The sequence below is a fragment of the Hyaloscypha bicolor genome (assembly GCF_002865645.1).
Source record: "Hyaloscypha bicolor E unplaced genomic scaffold K444scaffold_10, whole genome shotgun sequence".
Lineage (NCBI taxonomy): Eukaryota > Fungi > Ascomycota > Leotiomycetes > Helotiales > Hyaloscyphaceae > Hyaloscypha > Hyaloscypha bicolor.
Window position 1 is genome coordinate 950263 of NW_020194512.1, and position 16883 is coordinate 967145.

The 16883-nt window shown below is 49.6% G+C and overlaps 5 protein-coding genes across 5 annotated transcripts; 1 reads left to right on the forward strand and 4 right to left on the reverse strand.

Moving 5' to 3' along the window:
- Positions 1 to 142: 142 nt before the first annotated feature.
- On the reverse strand, positions 143 to 2132 carry K444DRAFT_605958 (glutaryl-CoA dehydrogenase). The gene is made up of 3 exons (XM_024878902.1): positions 1646 to 2132; positions 569 to 1594; positions 143 to 517 (listed from the first exon to the last, which is right to left on the reverse strand). Exons 1-3 carry the CDS (start codon positions 1854 to 1856, stop codon positions 471 to 473), a joined length of 1284 nt encoding a protein of 427 aa, XP_024743897.1. The 5' UTR covers positions 1857 to 2132; the 3' UTR covers positions 143 to 470.
- A 78-nt stretch (positions 2133 to 2210) lies between these two features.
- K444DRAFT_605959 (flap endonuclease-like protein 1) lies at positions 2211 to 3811 on the forward strand. Its single transcript, XM_024878903.1, has 4 exons — positions 2211 to 2382; positions 2436 to 2440; positions 2491 to 3052; positions 3095 to 3811. Exons 1-4 carry the CDS (start codon positions 2284 to 2286, stop codon positions 3611 to 3613), a joined length of 1185 nt encoding a protein of 394 aa, XP_024743898.1. The 5' UTR covers positions 2211 to 2283; the 3' UTR covers positions 3614 to 3811.
- Positions 3812 to 5413: 1602 nt separating this feature from the next.
- K444DRAFT_623242 (uncharacterized protein) lies at positions 5414 to 7340 on the reverse strand (the record flags this gene model as incomplete). Its single annotated transcript, XM_024882256.1, has 7 exons — positions 5414 to 5542; positions 5608 to 5664; positions 5728 to 6496; positions 6560 to 6595; positions 6732 to 6896; positions 6970 to 7035; positions 7108 to 7340. The coding sequence occupies 7 exons, from the start codon at positions 7338 to 7340 to the stop codon at positions 5414 to 5416; spliced, it is 1455 nt and encodes a 484-aa protein (XP_024743899.1).
- A 2348-nt stretch (positions 7341 to 9688) lies between these two features.
- K444DRAFT_658175 (uncharacterized protein) lies at positions 9689 to 12652 on the reverse strand. Its single transcript, XM_024886233.1, has 2 exons — positions 11417 to 12652; positions 9689 to 11368 (listed from the first exon to the last, which is right to left on the reverse strand). Exons 1-2 carry the CDS (start codon positions 12519 to 12521, stop codon positions 9861 to 9863), a joined length of 2613 nt encoding a protein of 870 aa, XP_024743900.1. The 5' UTR covers positions 12522 to 12652; the 3' UTR covers positions 9689 to 9860.
- A 693-nt stretch (positions 12653 to 13345) lies between these two features.
- Positions 13346 to 16084, reverse strand: K444DRAFT_515076 (SAICAR synthase-like protein; the record flags this gene model as incomplete). Its single annotated transcript, XM_024873567.1, has 3 exons — positions 13346 to 14025; positions 14072 to 15090; positions 15138 to 16084. The coding sequence occupies 3 exons, from the start codon at positions 16082 to 16084 to the stop codon at positions 13346 to 13348; spliced, it is 2646 nt and encodes an 881-aa protein (XP_024743901.1).
- Between the last annotated feature and the right edge of the window lie 799 nt (positions 16085 to 16883).

Genomic DNA, 16883 nt, shown 5'->3' on the forward strand with positions numbered 1-16883 from the left:
AACCATAAATCCCGCGGGACGCCTCTCAGCCCCTTGCTCCAGGAGACATAAAGGTGAGGGAGGGCACACCGTGCCATGGATTTATCTGCAAATGATTTGGGAATAATGATAAATCTACTTCGAATATTTTACGTCGTTCGAATCTCCTCGATAGGAGAACGTTTCTTATTTGTTCGAGAATGGCCTCAGCCTCATATTTCAGTCGCCTGTATCGTTAGGAGTTGAAGGTTCCTAGATGAGTGAGGAGCAGGGTGGAGGTTTGACGCTTGGCAGCTGTCAACTCCCAACGGTTCAGGTCAAGTCACGAAGTCTCCGCCGTCCCAGGTTTCAGTTACCCAGAATGCCGCAAAATATCCCAGCTTTGACAATGAAATCAGATCTATCGTTTTCACGGCACGGGAATAAATTGAGGTGTATGGAGGACCTATTTACAATTGTTTTCCTATCCAAGTCACCAGGGCCGAGACCGTCTATACAAACGCCTGCAGACCCGTGATAGCTCTTCCGAGTATGAGACCTGCCTTTGTCAGCCTCACGTAACATTCCTCAAGGGGGCAGAGGTACTTACTGTGGATATCACTTTGCCCCTCGTAAGTCTGAGTCACGAACAGGTTTGCCACATGTCTGCCGATGCCGTACTCATCACTCACTGCATTTCCACCAAAGACTTCTTGCAGGACCCGTGAGTTGAAGAGGGCACGATCGCAGTTCTGTCTCTTGATCATGCTGATCATCTCTGGTGCAGCCTCGCCCTTGTCCTTTAGTCGTCCGACTTGAATTGCTGCCAGTGTGCCAAAGGCTGCATCTGTGGTGGCATCCGCAAGCTTCTTTTGTACCAGCTGGTACTTGGCAATGGGGTTGCCCTTGAACTGCTTTCTCTCCAAAGCGTAGGTTCTTGTTCTGGCGATGCAGTCCTCAAGAGCACCAATTGTTCCCCAAGCAATTCCATACCTGGCACTATTCAGGCATGTGAATGGGCCTCTCAACCCCTCGACATCCGGGAACATATTGGCTTCTGGTACAGGACACTCATCGAGATGGATCATGCCGGTAAGGGAAGCTCGAAGTCCATTCTTGTTCTTGATGGGTGGCGTTTCCAGAGTACCAGGTGGACATTCTGACCTCTCCACCAAGAAACCCCTAATCTTGCCCGTCTCATGGTATTTCGCCCATACCAACAAAACATCCGCAATTGGCGAGTTTGTAATCCAAGTCTTTGCCCCAGAGAGCGAGAGGTATCCTTTCTTCGTAGGATGTGGCTTAGCCGTAGTCTCCATTGAACCAGGGTCACTCCCATGATTCGGCTCTGTCAACCCAAAAGCACCCAACAGCTTCCCCTTCCCCATCTTGGACAAGAACTTGTCCTTCTGCTCTTGTGTCCCAAACTCATCAATGCCTCCCATAACCAAGCTGGACTGAACAGACATGCCTGACCGGTATCCGCTGTCCACTCTTTCCACAGCCTTTGTGATCAATCCAGACGCAACGTTCGATACGCCCGCACAATCGTATCCCTGGATCGTAGAACCTAGCAATCCCAACTCGCCCATCTCCTCTAGAATCTTCTTGTCATAATGCTCATCCCGGTACGCCTCTGCAAAACGTCCCGTCAGCCAGCCTTCCCCATTCCAGAGGCAGAACTTACGAAGAACTCGTGGTAACATGCGCTCCTGGCAATACGCCTCCGCCGTCTCTGAAATAGCCAATTCCTCCTCCGTTAACAGACTTCGTGCATTCAATGGGTCCTCCCAGTTGAATGGTTGCGGGGTAGCGTGGGCTGCATATCCTCTGACTGCTGCAGGACGAGCGGCACAGCTCAATTGCTTTGCAGACAGACGGAGTATGGGTCTGTACATCTTGTAGAGATGGAAAATGCCAATTGAAAAGAAACTATGGTCGAGCTGCCAAATGTCAAGCCATTCTTATAAGTTGGAGAGGTTGACTCTAGTCGACGCTAATCGGCAATTCCCCCAAGTATGTAAATTGTCGCCGAGACCTCCTACCTCGGGTCAGGAAGAGCGTGTTATGATTGGTAGTTGAAGACATTTTGGAGCGGAGTTGTAAAGGAATTCCAGCAATGATGAAGTTATAAATTTGTACTGAATCCTAAATGCAGGTGAAGAAGCTCTTGCTGGGAAAAAGAGTGAAGCGTGGGTTTCGCCTCCACGGTTGCACTCAACGTGGTCTCGCGAAGCAAGCGCGCTTGATCGCGTCACTCTCATTTGAACTTCCATCCCGCTTCATCAAAATCCACAACAAGACAGAGCGACAACCACCGCCAAGATGGGTATCAAGCAGCTCTTCCAAATCATCAAGGATGAATGTCCCGATGCTTACAAGGAGGGAGAAATCAAGAATCAGTTCGGCAGAAAGGTAGCCATTGTAAGTTCACCGGCGCATCCAAAGCACCACCATCAACTGACTCTGATATCCAGGATGCGTAAGAAAAAGAAGCCCGACTCTTCCCTACGGCATACTGATAACCTCCAGCTCTATGAGCATCTACAGCTTCCTCATTGCCGTCCGATCCGGTGGAGAAATGCTCACAAACGAAGACGGCGAAACAACCTCCCATCTGATGGGCATGTTCTATCGCACCCTCCGCATCGTCGACAATGGCATCAAGCCCGTCTACGTCTTCGACGGCGCCCCCCCAAAACTGAAATCCGGCGAACTTGCCAAGCGATTCCAACGCAAGGCCACAGCTACAGAAGGATTGGAGGAGGCGAAGGAGACTGGTACTGCTGAGGACGTTGAGAAATTCTCGCGACGAACAGTCAGGGTTACGAGGGAGCATAATGCAGAGTGTCAACGATTGTTGAAGCTTATGGGCGTCCCGTTTATCATTGCTCCGACGGAAGCTGAGGCGCAATGTGCGGTTTTGGCTAAAGCTGGAAAGGTTTATGCAGCGGCCAGTGAGGATATGGATACCTTGTGCTTCGACTCTCCCGTATTGCTTCGCCATCTTACATTCAGCGAGCAACGCAAGGAGCCCATCCAAGAAATCTTCACCGAGAAGGTCCTGTCCGGCCTGAACATGGACCGCAAGCAGGTAGGTCCCCTCTCCTTTCCCTCTTCCAAGCTAATATTTTAGTTCGTCGACCTCTGCATCCTCTTAGGCTGTGACTACCTCGACCCTGTCCCTAAAGTCGGCCCCCACACCGCCCTAAAGCTAATCCGCGAATACGGCACTCTCGAGAAGTTCGTCGAAGCCGTCGAAGCAGGAAAAACTAAGTTCCAAATCCCAGAAGATTGGCCTTACGTCGACGCTCGCGAACTCTTCTTCAACCCCGACGTCCGTCCCGCCGATCATGCAGACTGTGATTTCAAATGGGAAGCTCCCGACGTTGATGGACTTGTCCAGTTTCTTGTCACGGAGAAGGGATTCAGCGAGGACAGGGTTCGAAGCGGTGCTGCTAGATTGCAGAAGAACTTGAAATCCTCTCAACAGGCCAGATTGGAGGGATTCTTCAAGCCTGTTCCCAAGACGGAAGAGGAGATCAAGAATCTGAAGCGCAAGAATGAGGAGAAGAACGAGCAGAAGAAGAAGAAGGCTAAGGAGGAGAAAAAAGAGAAGCAGAAGGCTAAGGCCAAGCCGAGAGGCACTGCTTGATTGTCTGAGGATGAAGTGTATTTTATTGCATTTGGGGACGGAGCATATGGCTGGCATGGAGTTCATGGGCGTCTGAGATGGAAACGGTGCTAGGAAGACGAAATACTTGCTTAATGCGTTGCTTTACTTATGAGAACAAGAATCAAAACGATTTCCTCAATGTCTTGATCTACTCATGAATTCAAGATCAAGAAACCATTTCTTTTCAATGTCCATATTCTCTTTGCCTTCTTTTGTATGCTCTCAAAACAGGCTTTGCTCCAAGAGAAGTGAGCAACTTTAGGTTAGAGGGGCGTGTCTTATTGCACTTTAGCTTCACTCAGTATATGGTGCGGATATGGAGTTCAGGGGCATCTGAGATAGAGCCGGACGGAGGGTAAGACTCGACTTCTTTGAGTATCAACCCATCCTACAGTGTCCAACAGCGCTTGGGACATTCTACTAAGTAATGTTCAACGGCTGCTGGAACATCCCACTCGCGAGAACACCTGCAAGAAGTATGCCCAGTCCGGTATCTTAGGACAAGGTGTCACAAATGTTCGAGGTATTGATCCCTCAACTAAGTGGGGTAATGTCCAACAGCTCTTGGGGTATTCTACGCGCAATTTCCAACAGCTATAACATCCCCCCCACCAAAGGAAATACATACGATACGACGTTCCAGTTGCGAGCTTGAATTGAATTTCGAGTCAGGATCGTATAGTTAATTCTTCCATATCCCGTGGAACACTTGGATTGAATGCTCAAGAAGTCGAAAGGATGTTCTAAACAGGAAATGAAGGGTATCAGGACAGAATATGTGGTTCCTTTGATGAATTTCTTCACTCCCGAATTCAAGATCAATTTGATTTCTAGACTGATTTTCATTGTCCCCAGTCGAAGGTGGGCGATTATCTGGACTGAAGAGCATAGGACTGAATAAAACCAGGGATTCAGAGCTTTCTGTCGCATCAGTTTCATCTCAATTCAAGAAGTAGACTTTAAGGAGCGCTGTGGAATTGATCTACCGGTTTCGTCGGAAGCTCGACCGGACCCTGATCCGATGCAAACCTTGTCCCACCCTTTCGTCCCATATCCTTATGCTGAAACTGGTTTTAGAGATTCACAGCTTTTCGTCGCATCAAGAATTACAAAGTTTCATCTCAATTCAAGAAGCAGATTTTAAGGAACGCTGTGGAATTGATCTACCGGTTTCGTCGGAAGCTCGACCGGACCCCGATCCGATGCAAACCTTGTCCCACTCTCTTTCGTCGCATATCTTTATGCTGAAACAACAGAAGAGAAACGCCAAGTGCCGACCAGATCAATTAAGACCAACCACAAGACAGTGCCTAGATACATTGGGTGAAAAGGAAAGGAGAAAACAAGAGAACTGTAACGCCATTCATGCAAGGAAAGTAGTTACATGTAGCAGTCTTGAGGGAGGAAGACACACAAAATTTGAGAATAAAGGAGGTGATTGTTCCGTATTGTGAGACATTTAGGTTGCATGTTCAAGAAGTCGAAAGGACTAGGAAAGCATTATCCCCAGTCGAAAGCGGACGATAACATGGACTTATAAACATAGGATTCAAAATAAACTAGACTATGTGAGCTTTTCGTCGCGTTAAGGATTACGAGATTTTATTTTAAGTTGCGACGAAAAATTCAAGGAATGCTTTTATTATGCTGGGGAAAAACGGACGAAAACCGCCAAGTATCGAGCCGACCAATTAAGGCCAGCCGCACAACAATGCCTAGATACATTGGATGGAAAGAAAAGGAAAACAAGAGGAGAATAACGTCACGCGAGGAAAATAATTACATTCTGCAGTCTGGCACCTTCTGCTTTGGTACATCTGAGCCAGCTGCTACACCTCGGGACAACTCGCTGGTAGGAGCAAGACGAGTCAACACGAAAACTTCCCGTCCTCCCATACGTTGGACATACTGTTTCACTCGTCAGCCTTGAAATGGTAAGGAAAAGAAAGGGAAAGGAGGGAGGGAAGACATACCTCGCGGTAGAAATCGGTGAACATGTCGAGCCTTTCCTCGAGCTCTGACAGGTCAACCTGTTAAACTAGTGAGCATTCCTTCCTAAAATCCTTCTCGAGTTGAAGGATAAAACCCTCTACCTCGTGGAAGCCAGCTGGAGCTTGAGGAGGAACTTCACCTCTCGCGAGGCTTCGTCGTCTGATATCCTTGTACTCCCATGCATCCCGCTCAACCGGCGTCAAGGTATGATCCAGGATTTGCAGAAAACCTCCCCGGTGATCAGGCGAGGTTAGGGGGTTATCAGGCTGAGTTGGAAGGAAGGGAGACTCCTGAAGTTGTTCGGCGTTTGGAATTCGGCTGGGTCCGTTGATCATATACTGAATAGCCTCGGGGTCGAGTGGCATGGAGCGTCTGTGGATTGGCTGGCGTGGGGCAAAGCGAGAGTCCACACGATCGGGTCCATCGCAATCGACGTAGACATAAGGGTGAGTGCCGCTGATGACGTCGCCGTGGTAGCTCTTGGGGCGGGTCTCAACTGGGTCTGCTTGAAGTCGATTGCCAGCTTGAGAACGCTCGGCCGGGTGGAGACGATCAGCAGATTCAGGCTGGTGATGATGGTCAACAACTTGGAAGCGCTTGAAAGGTTGGCCGTGCTGGACAGGTTGACCGTGCTGGATAGGTTGACCGTGCTGGATAGGTTGACCGTGCTGGATAGGTTGACCGCGTTGAGCAGGTTGGCCACGTTGAGCAGGTTGACCACGTTGAGCGCCCGATGCGGTTGCATGGATGAGAGGGATACCATTGGAGCGAATTCTGGCAAACTCCCCCTTTTGGTTTTCCAAAACATCAGAGACAGTCGTCAATTGGTAAGGTGTCTTCGGCTCGACAGTCGGGGCGGTCTTGGCGGCTCTGTTTTTCTGTTAGTTAGGAGAAGACTGGAAAGATCGAACAGAGGAGCAGAGAGAGACTTACTCATTTTCATCCTTCTTCTTGGCCTGCTTAGCAGCTCTGCGGGAAAACATTGTTAGCTGTGATGCTTTGACTTCAATGATGTAATGATTGTGCAATGTATGCAGAGCGAAAAAAAAATCCGTGGATCGGGAGAATGAAAAGGCGAAGCGAAAAAGGAAAAGAAAGAACCTACAATGGTGCAGCGAGTTCGACGCCGTTCTCGGCCTTGAGATTTCCATTCACTCCCTCCTTCGTCGCCTTCTCCTCAGCTTTGGTCGTCTCCTTCTCGATCTTTGCCTTTTGCTTCTCGGTTTTGGCCTTCTCCTTCTTTGCCTGCTTTGCTTGTGCGCGAGCCGCCCTGGAAGCATGCCAGTCAGCCGATGAGAGTTCGTTTGAATGTAGTAGATAGATTAAACCCGAGGATAACTTACTTGATGGACTTCTTCTCAGCCTTGGCTTTCTCCTTCTTGGCTTGCTTTGCCTGTGCGTGGGCAGCCCTGGAAAGATGCAGGTCAGCCCACTGGACGTCGTTGAATGTAGAAGAGCAATGAAACACGAGGATAACTTACTTGGCGGACTCCTTCTCAACACGTTCCCTCTGGGTACGAAGTCTCTCCTCAGATATCTCGGCTTTGTAAGCTTCGCGGTCGACCTGTTCGTTCGGAACAGGCTCTCCGAAGAAGTTGTAGACGGCCTTCTTCACGGTGTGTGCAATGTTCTTCTTGACGTAATCATTGCGGATTTCAGTCTCGGCCATATCCTCCTTCGTTCGAATTGACGAAGGATGGATAAGGAAGGACATGTTGTCTTTAGCTCCGGAATACCGGTTTGATGTTGTTGCGATGTGGTCGGTGCGTCAGTGGTTGTGGTGTGAAGTAGACCCGGTGCTCGGTGGAAGAAAGAGCGACATTTATGTGTGATTTTAGCTCCGGAAGGTTCTTGCAGTCTGCTCTCGCTAAGCTGAAATCATAAGGCTAGTTTGGGGAGGGGGTGCTTAGACTCGGAATTTAGTCACGGAAGTGTGGTGGTGAATGTCAACAAGCTGCCCCTTTTTTAAGCGAGATTCACCAAAATTCTCGATGGGCTCACTTTTGCAAATCGCCTTCCATCAGGGATGTCACATGATGGTTTTGGGAAAGCAACAAAGAAACATACTTGCAGCGGCTAGGAAAATTGGCAGCTGTGTTTAATTTTCGAGGCCAAAGCCGGTCATTGATTCGGAGTTTATGCGTCGGGAGGGAGTTATATATTATAATTTTCGAAACATTTAGAGAAAGTAGTACACTTTGGATGTATAGTAATCCATGTTCAAATGCAGAGAAGAAGTTCTTGAAATGTCCAACTTGACCTTGGATATTGAAAATGAGTGCCGGGCCTTGGTTGTTCCCTGGTGAGTCCACCAGGGGACAGCCCCGAATCTATCCGTTCCATTTTTACGATTTGAGGATGGCATCCCAAGAACTAATGCAGATTGGGTGCTCACAGGGAGATATTTAACGGAGGGTAAACCTGATAGTGTTCTTCGATGTAGGTAGTTCGACATCATTGGCAACTTTTACCACACTTCAACGTGAAGGGAACGTGTGGATCAATGTGCAGGAAAGCTGTGTTCACGATGTGGAGAGATACCCTGGAGTCAAAGAGTAAGGCAATATGGAACTCTAGGTTTTGTTTAGGATAGGATGGCAAGCCTGAGAGGGCGGAGGACCAGGCCATATCCAATGGAGATTGATGACCGTGCCAGATTATTTCTCTGGCGGTTCCCAGCGAATTAGACGGGGAATTCCAAGATTGAGCTGGACAGAGGCCTGTGGAGTGCGGAATTTCGGAGCACGCTCGAGGATCAGAGCGACCCAATATTGGATAGATCGAACAAGTGTCTCGGCACGAGTCCACGATTAGATTCATCACAGAAGTGCTCAAGATTAAGGGATGTTCCATTCCTGTGCAGCAAACGGTAGCATAAAGATATGCAAATCGCCCTCTTTCTTCTGCACCACATCACATCTCTTCGTATCTAATTCTTGGTCTTGTGCTTGGTTTTATCGCGAAGGTAACACATCACTTCCTGATTCCTTTCGATAAGCTCATGATAGTCTGCAACTCCCCAGTCTGGTTAGCAGTTTTCTCCTGCTTTAGGATTGCTCGGTCAAAAAGCGTTCGTTGGCTAGAGGTAAGAAATCTCTCGTGCGTGGTTGCGCCGATATCGCGCTTCTCCAGTCCTCAACTCCCCTTCCACCATAACCCGCACACAGAATGAGTCTTCAGCCAATCAGTATGTTCCCCACCGCGGATACGCAACATGTCTCACATCTCCGCCATTGAAAAAGCGATGAAAATGACAGCAAGGCAGCCCGCGTACGAGATTGAGTGGGTGGTTGAAGATATCAAGAGAACCGCGAATTCGAGGCGAAGGCGACGACGGATTCGAATTTCTTGTAGGATGGAAAGATGGGACAACTAAATGAAGGGATACATAAATAGCTGCCGACGTCACGAGACCCTGAAGAAGTCGAAGCTTTCCGCAATAGTTTGCTCGAGAAGCCATCACCAGTGTCTCGGTTCCTCGAAGGATTTCCCCGAACTCGACAGTTATTTACTTGATTCTGAGATACGATGGTTTCGTGTGGATATCAAGTGGATCAAAACTCTTGGAAGGATTTGACGACTGCAAGGCGTGGAGACCCCTGCCACCGGGTATGAAGTCAAGATCGAAGAATAGACGGGGTTCAAATGCCACTGTTGCTGTTTACTTGCCTTTGCTGATAAAGACTCCGTGCTACTTCCTCCACTACCATCCCTGCAATGTAAGACGAGATGAACTTGCTACTCGAAACTAGACTTCAATGTTCCGTAAGATCGAGCGTTCAGATCTAGTGTTCCAGAGACAGGCGATTGGCCCGAAGAAGAAATAGAGACGTGCAATTTCGCTGCCAGAATCCAACTTTTAGCCTCCATCTCTCCTCCCAATAACCCACCTTCGAGGTCGAATGTGAACTCATCTAATAATCTACAAGGAAACGTTCAAGGAAACGCGAAGGTTTAGGACATTTTGAGCAAGGCATTTCAAACGTCGTGCACGGGTCCGGCATAGAGAATTCAACTTCGATTTGCAAAAGGATTTGGGAATGGGATCCAGGAGGAAAGTGAGTGGAATCTTTCTGCATTTATTGTGTATCTATCTATCTTTTCAAGAACTCCGCCATCCAAAGATGCCTCGGTTCCATTCCCATCCCATAGAAAGGAAATCATTATTTATTGTAGTTGCCCCTCTCCAAATCGGTCCCACTTCAATGATCCCACACGCATATGCCTCGGCCACCTACATAACAGTGCACCAACCACCGCCAGGCTTGCCTCTACCCAACTCGTGCTGAGGAACACGGAACCCCGGCTTATCAGCAAGCACGCCACGCTCAAGCTCCTTCTCCACACCACGCTTCTTCATCCCCTCATCCTTCCATCCTCCCTGAGGCCATAGAACCCACATCAACCAATCTTCTTCCTCGTCGTCCTTAGCTTCTTCCAAGCCCCTCTGATAATCAACCGCCATCTCCACCTTGCGCGACACCCGCTCAACCAACTTCTTAAACGTCTCGTGCTCGCTTCGCAGAAGGCGAACCTCTTCCTCAACAACGCTCTTCGACTCCTTGAAAGTAGCCAACTCATGCATCAATCTCTGGTTCTGGAGTGCAAGGGCAGTGAAATTCTTTTGCTCATGCTCGCGCGTCTCTTTCATCTGACCCATCATCTTTCCCATCATTTCCTTCATCTCGCTCGAAGCCTTAGTATTTTCCTTTTCGGCCCCGGCAGCATAAAGGTCGAAAAAGTTCAGTTGAGTGGCCAAGTTCGAGTTCGCGGTTTTGGCGGAAGCAACTTCTTGGCTGAGACCTTGAATAATTGTGCCGATCTCGTTGACCTTGGTGTCGAGAGTCTTGGTCTGGATGCGGATGTCGGTTACCCATTCGCCGATGAAGTTGTTCATCATGAGCAGACCTGCATCCATTACTGATCGAGGAGGTTCCTTGGTTGTGTCGAGACCATAGACTGCGGCGTGCAGATTGGTGATGGACGTATGGAGAGTTGCAACTGTCTTTGTGAGTTGGGCAAGGGTTGAGACTGTTGGGGCGGTTGGGGCTTTAATGTTGCGGAGTGTTTCCTTTGGATATTCGCCGAAGTTGAAGGATGGGATAGAGGGTGTAACAGGTGGTGTAGAGGTTGATGGCCGGGGCCTTGAGCCAAAGAATGGCGGTAGACGGATTGTTGCGGTGGTAGGCTCTGCGTTGCCGCCCTTATTTTCACCGTTGCAGGCTGGTTGGGGTGTGCTCAACTGATAAACCGATGTACCCACAAGTGTAGAGACGCCTCCTTCGGGGGGTGGTGGATGAGAAGGCATTGTTGTAGAGCCTCGAACCGCGGACGTAACTTGAACGGATGTTGGGCACTCCTCGCAAGGGGGTAAAGAACGAGAGGGCATTGCCGTGGAGTCAAATGGGATGAAATCGAAGTCAAACGCCTTGGATGGCGAAGTTGCGACCGGTTGGGCAAGGAGCGTTGGAGTAGCTTGAGCCGGGAACGAAGGTGGCGGAGGCTTTGCTGCAGTGATTGCTGATCTGAAAGTGTAGTTGAATGCGGTTGACGGAATGGCTGCAACTGGGATAGATTGAGCAGGTGTTGGTGTACCCTTAATCGGCGAGACGGGACCACGAGACTTCCTAGCGGTTGGAGAAGATGAGCCTGAGGTCTTTGGTCGCAGAGACTTTGCAGCGGGTATTGAAGGCGAGAAGTTGAGCTCGATCATCTTGGACGGGACAGTTGTCTCCGAAAAAGCTGGGAAAGTTAGTAGTTGAGTTACCTGGGGACGAACAGGCAACTTACATGGAGGAGGGGTGTTAGCGGCCTCCTCCGCCTCTAATCTCGTAATTTCGAGAGCATAATTCTCCAACGAAGCAATCAGTTCCTCAGTGACTTCAAATCGCTCTTCCTTGGAGTCGATCTTGGAAGGTGAGATATACTCCATGCTCTCGTTGCCGACGTCACTTCTCATATCATCGGTTTCCCCAACAGATCCATCAGACTCATTCGACTCGATACTCTTTAGCTCCTCTGCAAGACACTTTGCACCACACTTCTTCCGGCCAGCAACCATCTTCGCACCATTGCTCTCATCAACAGATGACTCGGACTCACTCGAGCAACCACTATCACTCTCATCTCCACCACTCTTCTGTTCACCCTTCTTCTCCTTCTTCTTTCTCTTTTCGTCATGAAACTTCCATATCCTGTTCCGAACTGCCTCCCAATCAACCACAACACGCTCATCCAGCTCTCCCAATCTCTCAATGCAAAGAGTCCACTGCCCACTTGGATATGCCTTCTCCCACGCCTTACACAGCCCCTCAATCTCCCTAACCTCCTTGCTCCAGACCCGGCTACCCTCCACCTCCATCATCAGTTTACAAACATAGTTATCATAAGCCTCCACAAACTCCTTGTTCCCAACAATCAGGCGCAAAACAAGCTCCCGATCGTTGTCCGTGAAACCCTCGCTAGGCTCAGCGAGCTTCTCGGCGGTGACTTTGATATTGAAAAGGGTCTCGTCGATGATTCTGGCGGCGGTCTTCTGGCCTTTGCGGCGCTTGCAGCTGAAGCAGATGAGAAGCGCCGTCTCGTTAGGGCTTGGGAAACGTGACCACTTGGGAGACCATGTCTTCAGTTCTGCGAGGAGCTCTGGGGACCTTTCAGTGAAGACTCTTGCCGAGGAGCGATTGTGCTTTGGTGTAGCCGGAACAGTGGTATTCTTTGTTGCTTCGGCGAGGACCGAGCTGCCATTACCCCGAGAGCCGGTGGTAGATGGAGTCGGGACATTGGAGCTGAGGTGCAGTCCTTCCAACCCCGGAGCAAGGCTCGTGGTCGAGGAAGGTGCGATGTTATACTTCAGACGGACCTCGTCCCTTCCCTTCATCGTGTGCGGCGGCGCCATTTAGCTCGTAATTGTGTTGTCGTGCGTGGTCGTGTTGTCATTCGTATGAAGTTGTATGTGTAGGAAGGAAGAAGTTCTTTTGTGGAAGGAAAGCAGGAAGTATTGAAGGGGTAGCTGGTGTGCTATTGTCGCTCCAATAATATGATGAGGGAATTTGCTTCCTATTGTGGTGTGGTGACGTCGTGGTATTGTATTCACTTTTCGTTGCGAAGTGAGGCGATTCCGGTTCACCCTTGCACACCAAATTTGGGCACTCGCGAGGCAGAATATCATAGCAGAGCAGAGTACGAGAGAAGCAAGAGGAAAGAGAGTCCAGTTCCAGGGCTTCAATTGATCATTCATTCCATTTTCATTTTTGGATGATAACATGCCTCACGGCTCGAAATTCTAGAATACAGTTCCTCTCATCCTCATGATCATCCGCCCTCTTCTCTCAACCCTCGCCCGCTCATCCATCATCCAAAATACCTATCTCTTCCCTCCCGACACAACATCATGTCTCTCTTGGTCAGTCAAGCCCAACCCAACCGTTCCATCTAAAATATCTACAAATCTCTCTTGACCAAACCAAAAGAGGAAACAAAACATAGGGAAAGCAGACAAAGGAGATTCGTGTGGAAGCCCCCTCATAGGGAGGATTCATGCGTTGTATTGCAATGGACAAGAAGAAAAGAAACCAAGGGAAGGACCGCTGATGTGACGTCTGAATGCAACCGAATCGAATCGCTGTATGAGAATGGTATCATGATGCTTCCTTCCCACAATGCCTTCTATGTTTACCTTCGCCGCGTCGTGTACTGCTCGTTTTCGAAAAGCCCCTTCGATCATGCGAAGACCGATTCGTCATCGTTCATCGGCGCTGGACTTGCTACCTTGGGTAGAGGTGGTAGCTCCTTGTCCAGACTGCTCCTGCTGATCGGTCGCCGCATCGATCCATGAACATTGGGACTGTAGTCCTTAGCTGGCGTTACTGGCCGATCGTCATTGTTATCTTTTGCCGGTGTTAACGGCCTCCTGTCACCATTTCTGTTTTCGTCGTTTTCATCACGTTCTCTGCTCGCGCCGCTGCGTCCGCCAGTGCTGCTCGCCTCACCCATCTCCTCAACCACTGGAAGCGTTTGTCCTTGTAGGCCACCTGATCGTTCTGCGCTGGGACTACGGATCGTGCTGATCAATCTTGGGTCAGGACGATCGGATTCGTGTTCGCCCCTCTTTTCGGACTTTAAAGCGTCGTTCTCGTTCCTTTGGACTGTTGAATTCGAGGTTCCGGAGGCTTTCATTTGTAGGCCCATTGAGTGCCCCCTTGCTGACTCGATGGATGTGGTGTTGCGATTGGAGACTGGAATTGAGTTGGCATGGGCAACTGCAGACGGTTCAGCGTTTTGTGCTTCCCGTGCCGCTTCCTCGGGACTTTTGGTGATGCCTTCGATGAACTGGATGAAACGTTCGCCATATGGATCTGGCGATATGGGTGAGATCAATCTCTTGTCGTAGTGGATGCCCTCTGTGAGATATTAGTATCTGTGAGAAAATAAAATCACACTACGTACTGAAAAAATGCTCAAGCTTCTTGAGTGTACCATAGTGAGTAAGGCAGTCTATGATAGAGAGAAAGAAGATCTGATCCCCCGGACTGTTATCCTTATGCGTGGCCCTGAATCCTCCATCATCGCTGTAGAAAGTAAAGTCTCGCTTTGCAGTATTTTCCTCAAGGTGGTCGGGCATCCTCGAACTGCTTTGGCCCATCGGGATCGGTTTCTCTTGCTTAATGATCTGTCGTAGTTCCCTGGCTTTCCTAGCATTCTCCAGTTTGCTTGGCGTCCTCATCAGCAGTGCTCTTCCATCGGGACCTCTCTCAATATCTTCCGTCGGGTTGTCTCCCCCTGGTTGGAAGACCCTCAGCGTCTTGTCGCGCAAATTCTCTTGGTTCCCTTTCTGAAGATCGTGTACCCCAACAAGCATGCTGTAATCCATAATTTTTAGCCTTTGAAGCAGATGCACATCCTTCTCCATCTGTTCAAAGAATATTCGCCTCTTTTCATTTCCAAACTCCAAGTGTAAACCTCGTCGTAACCAATTGAGGTCCTTCAGCGTCGCCCGAGGGTTCTTCTCGAGGTCCTCCTCCTTGAAATCTCGGCCGATTGTGGAGCCTTTCAAGTCGAATGTTTGATGGATGTCTCGGTGGGGAGGAAACAAGTTGTTCATGACCACGAAGTGTATCTTCCTACCGTAAGGCATCTTGACCCGATGCAGACCGTAAAACTGTGATAGGAGAGTGTTGGGGTTTTCTTCGACGTGTGCGTAGTACTCCTTTAGGATTTTTCGGAGGAATTTGTGCTCGGCGTGGTGGATCGTCTTGATGATATATTTATAGTCTCGAGAGAAGTAGAAGAAGCTGCCACTTTTCCCTGGTGACCCCAACTCCGAAAGTATGTATTTGGACGTCAAAGACATTAGGTAGTCTGCCGGGTCAAGCTTGAACTTCGCCCTCAGGTGTCGAAATACCCAGGGTGCGTAATCCTTGAACTTAAAGTCATATTTCGCAGAAGGGGTCAATTCGTTTCCAGTACTATTCCAAGTCAGCTCAAGTCTTCCTCGGGTCTAATTTGCCCTTACATATCAAAAGAGAATTTATGCCGAGCCTCGAAGTCTGCATCGGTCAGGGGTCTGTCCAACTTCGCATTTGTCCTCGATACGGTAAATCGAATGCCAGTCAACATGTTGTATGCTGTCACCCAATTAACATGATTCTGGTCAACTCTTGTCCCAACCACGACTCTCTCGTCGTCTTCCTCGTCCTTTCTTTTCCTTTTGCTGGCCCGTTTTTGTCGTACAGCTTCAGCCCAGCGCATGGCATCTTCATCTGGCGGTATCTCTTCGTGGGGCATGTTCGAATGTATTGATTGTGTATTTCGTCGATTGAGGCTCAAGGAGCCTCGCCTTACGCCTACTGCCAAAGTTGTTGGTGAAAATCTTCCTGTGCTGAACACAGCATCCTGGTCATCCCGGGAATTCCGAGTTGGGCCAACTTTTGGCACTTGTAGTGTATGCCTATGCTTCAATTGTGTGACTCCAGGGTGTTGTGCAGAGGTGGAGGACGGTGATGGTACAGGTGGGGCAGGATATGAAGGAGGTGATGAGAATCGATGGGGGGAGGCGGTTGCTGCGCGAGACGGTGATTCGGCTGGCAACGGAGTCGCAGGGAGAAGGGACGAGTTGTATGTCAACGGGCCAGTACTTTGTGGGTTCGTAGATATGGGCGGGGGGATTGTGACCTTTTTCGAAGGTTCACTGTCGCCATTTGTTGATGGCTTTGTTTCGATGGTTTCGTTCTGAACATATCCGTTTGTTGACGCGACTGAACTCCTATCTCCATTTGAAGTTCGAGGCAGCCCATTCTGCCCACCGCCCTGCTGTATAGGACTCCCCCTTTCATTGTCAACTACTCCATTCACCGCCCCATTCAGAGACAGCGCGCTGCCATTCCGCGATGACTTGTGGTCCCAGCTACCCACACTACCCCGTCCATTTGGCAGCGAATTGAGGCTTGCATCCTGGACCATATCGCCATTGACCTGCTGTCTGCCAGCACCTTCTCCGTCTATAAAACCATCGGATCCGTCCGCCAGATTGTCTTTTATAGACGTGTGCGAGGAAGTTCTGGCGTTCCCATTGCCTTTCTCGTAGGATTGGCGGAGGTGGCTTGGGAGCTCGAAGAGTGGGCGACTCGACGAGAGCATGGGTCCTGTGTCCTCAGCCATGAAGGATGGCATCTCTACAGCGTGTGGCATTCGACTGAGTGATGAAGGTATCACCACCTTATCGCACTGGTCGGTGCGGTGCTACCGCTGGTGAAAGGAGGTAGGATCTGCGAAGTTGGCTCCGTTCCTTGGCAATTCGTATCCCCTTGATGAAGTGGAGCCTCCCTTTGGTGCAACGAGAGGGGGAGATGCTTCAATCAAGTATATCGACATTGTTTTCGCACGGCAGTGTCATTGAGGATGGATTCACGGGGATCGTGCTTGCTGTAGATGGAGGTGGAGCTGTAAATGAGGATTACGAGAATAGGGCGCTCGGGAAAGCTGGTCAATAGCGGGACTGGGCAGCAGTAAGCAAACACCCTTCACCAAGCGCAGAGCGGCCCAATTACACGGCGGATGCTCTCGGAGCAGGTCAGTCGCATCTCTATATTAATTCTATATACCTCCAGCTGTCGCGCCCCGCTTCTGTGTTGTGTCCATCGATTCCGTGCTCCGGGCAATCATTTGCTGTGTGCGGCTACGCCACGTCAGGGAAAGCCGCCAACGTCACCAAGCCTCTCTTTGCGTCTTCACCTCAACTTCAACACTTCACTCCAACTCC